The sequence below is a fragment of the Morone saxatilis genome, unplaced genomic scaffold (assembly GCF_004916995.1).
Source record: "Morone saxatilis isolate NCDOM2014 unplaced genomic scaffold, NCSU_SB_2.0 Contig9, whole genome shotgun sequence".
In the NCBI taxonomy this organism is placed as follows: Eukaryota; Metazoa; Chordata; class Actinopteri; family Moronidae; genus Morone; species Morone saxatilis.
In genome coordinates, this window is record NW_023340268.1 from 13,665,211 (window position 1) to 13,672,601 (window position 7,391).

Here is a 7,391-nt window from a genome sequence, read left to right on the forward strand (position 1 = left end):
CAAGGTCAAGAGTGGCTGTAATCACCTCCTACAACACACACGCGCACACACACACGCGCACACACACACACACAGAGAGATCAGTGCCCCCTTTTCCCTACCTGGAGCGTTGCCAAAAGACCATCAACAATTAATACAGTGAAGAGCAGAGGAGTGTGTGTGTAGGGGGATGCTAGTGTTGCTCTTTTGGACCCCCTTAATAGGGGGGTACACACATGAAAAATCCAATAAGATCTCCACTGTGCACTGTACATGTGAGGGTGTGTATCTATGTGTGTGCAAACATTAATAACTATGTGATTGATTCTGAATGTGTGTATGTACAGTATATCCCTCTTCATATGTGTGTGTGTGAACTGTGTTTGCTTATGTCAAATTGGGGCCAGCCACTTTTGCTCCAGCCGGCTGCAGTCAAAGCATAGAGGATGACTTTTCCTTTTTTTTCCCATGCGGAGCCGTTTGAGGAGATATCTAAACATTCCCAGAGTGCGCTGCACGTGCTCTCCTGCGTGCAGTGCAAAGGGTTTTTCCCCCCTCCCTCTCCCTGCTGCTGCTGCTGCTGCTGCCTGCCTTTCTTTCTGTCGGTCCAGAGCAGAAACACATTGTCTGGCAAAAGTAGAGATTCAAAGACACGACTGCCCAGTTCATCCTTGGTCATCACTGAAAAATTTCAGTTTCAACTATCTCTGTTCCTGAACTAGTGCGCTGATTGCTTGCATGTATGGTATAGTTGAAGGATTATGGGAGTCCTGAGTTTTTTTTTTAAAAGAATTGCCATAAAACTGTTTAAAATCTTCCTTCATTTCAAGCTTCATTTTAAATAAAAAAGACCAAATAATTATATAAAAAAACAAACATGTGATTTGGCAATTTAAAGATATCTTATCTGCATTATCACCACTTGTAATATTGCCATAGCATGTCACAAGTGAAAACACACCAATCTACACTATCCCCTGATCCACACCCACAGATTTTAACTGACATTCATACAGTGAAACAAGGGCCCAAAAATGGGTGGTATATTTCATACCGAAAATACAAATCCAGACTGAAGAGAGTCTGACTGCTCTTGAAAGCACTGTCTGCTGTTTGAGCGCAGGCAGGAAATCTGGTTTCAATTTGTTTAATGTCATGTGAGATATGGGTGTCTTATTCTGGTAATCGTAGTGGGAGGGCTATAAGCAGAGAGAACTAGGGGGGAGAATTGGGAAAATACCTTTGATCAGGTATCAGTTTCACTCCTTTGCATATCACCAACAACAGAGTTTACAGGAAATTATAACAGTGACTGTACAGACTGTGTTGGAAAATACTGTTTTTAAAAAGCCAACAATATTAGTAATAATTACTTCTAGATTATATATAATATAGAAGCCATTTATTCACTGAAAAAGCATTGAAAGGACCAGGCTTGAAGAGTCATAAAATCCCATTTTGCTGTTGTGTAACTCAATAACAGACTTACTTAAGAAAAGCTCAGAGGCAAGACAAAAAAACCAATAATCACCAGTAATATCCTTATCTTGTCATCTCTGTAAATTATGGCCACTCCCTCAGTTTATTTTGGTTTCGAGCAAGAAAAACACTAGAGCTTTGACAACAAGTGCTAACATAAAAAGTCTGGTGACATTTCCCTTGAGTTTTCCAAATCCAATTTGACAGGCAACGACATGCGCATGATATGCACAAGAGTGGAAGCTAATGGGTTTCATGGGACCATCCTGTCAGCCTTGTACTACAATGGTTGCCAATGTGTGGGCTAGTGTAGATGGAAAGACCACTACAGTCAGGGTCATTGAAGGTTATCTTCTGAAAACAATACCTGACATCTGTCACTTCCAGATAAGGGGCCATAATCAAAAGGATCTTACCTTACCACTAGGACTTGTAGATGGAACTAAAAGTTTCTGTCTATGTTAGTTCTTAGCTAAGAGTTCCTTCTTAATATTTACCAGGCAGCTGAGAGTGACCTTTACTAAGGAACAGAGAAATCTTGGGTTAACCCCTGTTGCTATGGGTGACATGTTTCAGGAATTACTTACACCGTCTACAGTGATTGAATGACAGGTGATCAATCTGCTTCAGAGAGAAGGATTAAATTAGATTTCGATATGAGATACGAATGCAAGCTGCGTTTTCCAGTATTCAAGAAGTAGTGCAAGAGTTGTGTTAGTCTGCAGTATGATTGGGTGGTTTTGATCTGTTTGGATCCTTATTAATTCACCTGCCATCAAAATGTGCTTTTAAAAGTTCATTATCAAACTCTGATGCAATGAGGTACAATGCCTGAAGTAGCTGACTGTGAGCAGGTCTCTCTGGGGTACCCTCTAACCTCTCTCGGACTTGGTAATTACTCTTATACCAAAAACCTGAGAGTTCTAAAGTTAGGACTCCCACCCTCGGCAGGTTAGGACCTACTTTTAGCCTTCACATGTTTTAGCAATGGCTTTGATTGGCTGGGTTGAGTAAGATGATTAAAGGTTTCCTTCTAACTTGTTAGAAACACACATTTGTACCAGTATTTAGATACTGATAATTAAATGTGTCACACTGCATTACACAGAGGATTTGCAGCATCACTGCAGACTCTTGTATTTTGTAGTAGCATTTATTCCAAATTCAACAAAAGAAATGTTTTCCCTAAAGCGCTTTGGCAGAAATTGTATCTCAATGAGATGGACAGAAAAAAAAAGAGCCCTCTCTACTCTTTTCTGGTATGTCAGATTAACCCATCAGCTTTTCCCATCTGCCTGTCACTCAAGGCAGTACAATAAGCCTGTAGCCAGACTGGGGTCATTAAAAAACCATCAACAAAGCAACGGACCTCCAGGGACTGCCAGGGGCAGCCTAATCTGGACCCCAGTACCAACCCAATGGGTGGTCTCCCTCCCTCCCTCCCTCCCTCTCTCTGGGAGGGTGAAATACGTGCAACATGGTAGGTGGGTGATGCCGATGGGGCCGATGGGGCCATCAGTCACACGTAACCATGCATGTGCAAATGCACCCAGACTCCATCACACACACTTTTAATATACAAACACACACACACACACACACGCACAAAGACCACACTTTGTCATTGACATATTAACAACCAAGCGTGTTGCTAGGTGAGAAAGCAAATTCACTGCAAAAAGAGAAGTTCAAGCAATGCTGGTAAATCATCAGCAAAAAGTACAACAGTGCTACTTTCAGTTAGTTACACTAGGAAAAAAGTGGAGCGAGGGACTCTTTTTGACGACTTTATGCAAATGCTCACTTCAGCCATCTTGTCATTCTAGAAGTGCTAAATGAATCACTTTGAAAGTGAGAGAGAAGTGTCTTGTTCGCTTAAGCAACAGCAGTTCTCCAAAGCCCATCTGTCTGCCAGTAACGGTGGCATTAGGTGACTAAATAAGCAACTGCTGGTCTGTTGGGCAAAGGGGAAGATCCTCTTAAATGCTGTGTGTATTTGTGTACATGTGCACTGCATACAGCGTAGATTATCAGCTTTTATTAGCAAGAGGAAACACTGAATGGATGAATGGAGATTGTGTGTGTGCGTGTTTATGTGTGTGTATGTTGGACTGATAGGGGGATTCCAGACACAGGCGCATTAATCTAGCACTGAAGATCCCATGCTCACGTTGTAGCGCTCTGCTCCGGCGCATGCATGCACTAACACACTCATAGATCGACAGACAGACAGACAGACACACACACACACACACACAGACACAGACACACGCACCATCTAATTTTTTCTGGCCCAATGTGTATAACCAAGAAAGGAAATGAGTGTGTGAGTGTGTGTGCAAACAGATTCACATTCAGTCATGTTATGTGCCTCTGTGTGTGCATGAGTAGTTTCAGGGGTTTGTCACTTGCCACTTATATCTAAAGGTGAATTCCCGGGTAAATATTCTACCCTCGCCAAATAAAAAAAAGTGCCCTTGTGTAGTCATAAATGCAGTACAACATCTAGTCAAAGACAAAACCTCCAGTGAAACCACACACTAAGTATTATGTAACACTATGTAAATTCTCTGATTAGGTACGTCTTCCTCTGAGAGTTAGCTGTGTATTATCATCAATCAGAATGATAAATTACAGAAATTAACCGAGAAAACACGGTCTGTTTTTTTCTGAATCATAAAAATTACCCTTGATAATAATACTGAGAAATTATGGTTCAGGGCCTGGACTACAATCACATGTTACTCAAACAGAGAAATAGCTTGGGAACATTTAAAGACTCAAGTCAGCCACAACCGACAACAATCAGTTCTGACATTTCTTACAGACATTTATCAGTACTTCTCTATAACTGCTGTCTTAAATATAGAAGTGGCTGTTAACTTCATTTTGATAATCACTTTATCAGTAACCCCACCATTAACCCTTTTGATTTACCAGTGATAAAAAAATCAATTTCATCACTTGCACTCTTTCAACAATATTTCACTTAAGAGTCTAAATAAACTTTCCCTTTATTAGTTGCTTGTCTTGGCTTTCTGAGATCTACAAGAGCAATTCACCCTTCATATAAAGACTATACAATAATAAGCATAATACAGGTACAGTAAATATTAAAAAAAAATGTTTTTAAATAGCCACAATGACAATGATTTTTTTTTGGAGGAAGCTAACTTAGTAAACTACCAATCTATAACAATAAAGGTTTAAAACTCAAATGACCTAAAAAAAAAGCTATGCTAAAGCTATACAGCAAAATGTGTAGATCATTTGTTCAATAAAGTCGTTCAATAAAGAAATCCCCTTCTATCTCCTTGCGTGCGGTGGGCTGTCAAGAATTTTACTTACTACAAGATTTCATACTGTCGCCAGCACCTTAGTGTTAGTGTGCACAGTCGACTGATAATAAAGTAGATTTGTCATGTCTTTAATTGCTTTATGTATGTTCTTAGCAAACCCACTGCATCTACTGTCCTTTAAACTGTGGTCACAGAGCACAGGTCCTTACATGAGACATACAGTTTATATACATACACGTCACCTTTCACTGACATGAAAGGAGGAGCACCTGCTTGTGTTCATTAGGCTCGACTCGTACTGCGCAGTGACAATGGCACAGACGCTTGTCAGTCTATTCTGATTCTGAGAGAAGAATAAAAGTTTGCATTCTTTCCCAAAGGATGTTTATATTTACTTTAGATGGGCAGATGCTGCACTACGGGATGTGCTGGATAAGGCAGCCTTAAAGTTCCCATGAGCTTTTTTAACTTGGTATAACACAAGTTGCAGTGCAACTTCACCTACAACCCTCAGCAGATAAGGTGAGTAACACTTACGCTTTGACGTTTGTTCATTGTAACGGCAAGTCATTTGTGTCTCTGAGTGTATGTCACTATTTACACTATAAGCAGTCGGATTACATCCCCTTCTCTACTAGTGCCACACTCTGACACCTCCAAAGTGAAAAACTGAAGAAGAAAAACTGACGTTTACTAAAATCCAGTCTTCCATGAACCTCAAATCCATCTTTGGCAAGACTGAAACGCAATATATACTGAAAATATCCAAACCCAAATGAACCTAAGGGGTCCGGACTGATCAGGCTGATTAGCAAAGGAGCTAAAGGCGGTAGTGTGTATATCCGTGTGAATGTGAAGCAGATCAGAAAACCTTCTCTCAGTAAATAAAGGCTCATAACAAGGTGCTGAGCTACTGTTGCTGGCTACCTTAATCTTAAAAGTCTCATCTCTCCTCATTTCAAGCACTTCCAAAGACTCCTTTCAGTCTCTCTCTCTATTTTATCTGGTCATCAGAGCCCAGAGCTCAACAGTTGGACATCAAAGTACCGACAGTGGGAAGGGAGGGGTGTCTGTCTCTCCTTGTCTGTCCCATCCCTGTCTGCAACAGCCACTGAGGGATTCCTGAGACAGACCATGGGGGCCCTTGGCTCTCACTTTACACAGAGAAACCCTATCATTTGGCTCAGCGCTGCAGAGCTACCCGCTGATGCCCTGTAAGTGCCCGCTACATCACATTAGACGCTTTTCATCTAATTCTCTGGAGATGGGACGGTAGTTCAAGGCACTGTGTGTGTGTGTGTGTCTCTCTCTATCAACAAGCTTTGCTGACCTTTTACAAAGATCCTACAACTAAAGTTTTCCTGCTCGGTTACAGTTATAAGAAGCACTTAATTGATAAATTAGTCAAAGACTGAAGTGTGGGGGCGCCCTAGTACTCAGCTGGTATAGCTGGTCCACCATGTACTAAGTCTGGGTCCTTTCTGCATTCTACATTCTTGTTGTTATTCTCTCACTTGTTTTTGCTTATATTCTGTTTGTGTGTGTGTGTGTTTATTTTTTGTGTATATTCACTGAAACATAAAGTAAATTTGCTCCATTCTCTCAATACAAATATTGCCCAAAAACAATGTGCTATACTGTTTGTACAAGAAAAAGCATTCACACTTATTGTGGGCATGGCATTGAGATTTCGAACATAAGATTAAGGAGGATAATTAATGCTTTCCAACGTAAATCCGGTGCAATAAAGCCCAACTCTGTATCAGGGCCAGTAGTCCATATGACATCACCAATATATTGGATCATGTAATATTCCCCCTTCCAAGTCTATTTGTGTCCATGACCCAGTTAAAACATCCTGCGACCCACTTCTGGGTCTATCCATCAGTTGGTCTCACAGTGTTTGGGAGTGTTTGTTTTGAGTCCCTCTGTTGTAAGAAACTATTGGAGGAATCCTACCGAGTACAGAAATATGAACAAACATAACTCACCACAGAGGTGAGCGCCATCTGGAAGCTGTAGATGCGGGCTAGACCGAAGTCTGCCAGTTTTATCTGCCCTCCGCTGGTGACCAGGATATTCTGGGGCTTCAGGTCACGGTGAACCACGCGGTGGGAGTGCAGGAAGTCAAGCCCCTGGAGCAGCTGGTACATCATATCCTATGAGACAACAAAACAGAAAGAACACAAAAAGAGAGAGGGGTGGGTTTTTGTAACATGACGAGGATACAGAATTAAGACGAAAAATGAGGAGGATCTGAGCTTTAGAATATCGGGGGCTTGACATGATTTAAGGTCAGGATAAAAGAAATGACACTGGTGAGAGTGAGACTGAACAAACGACACAGAAGTGGAAGTTTAATTACTTGTTTTATGTGTTTTAATAGTTCAGCCTTACTTAGTTGTCCTTGCAAAAATGTGAAAGACAGGTGGCTTTATGACCCCACACCTCTACACCGACCTCTGAATACACTCCTGTCAAACCAGGCAACAAAAGGCCTAAATGACAAAAGCAGTGAGAAGTTAACTATAAAGGCTGGAGACACTGTGGCACGGGGGGAGTTAACTAGAGGAGGCCTGTGTCTTTTCTTGTCGACTGCAGCAGATGTTTGATAACTGACACACACACACACAC

General features: G+C 41.3%; 1 protein-coding gene across 1 annotated transcript in view; it reads right to left on the bottom strand.

The window, feature by feature from the left end:
- Positions 1-7,391, bottom strand: part of cdk6 (cyclin-dependent kinase 6) — a gene marked incomplete at its 5' end in the record, with an annotated part of 32,964 nt that overhangs the window by 19,260 nt on the left and 6,313 nt on the right. Inside the window, 1 exon segment of the mRNA XM_035681332.1 lies at positions 6,749-6,916. Coding sequence (XP_035537225.1) covers positions 6,749-6,916 — 168 coding nt within the window.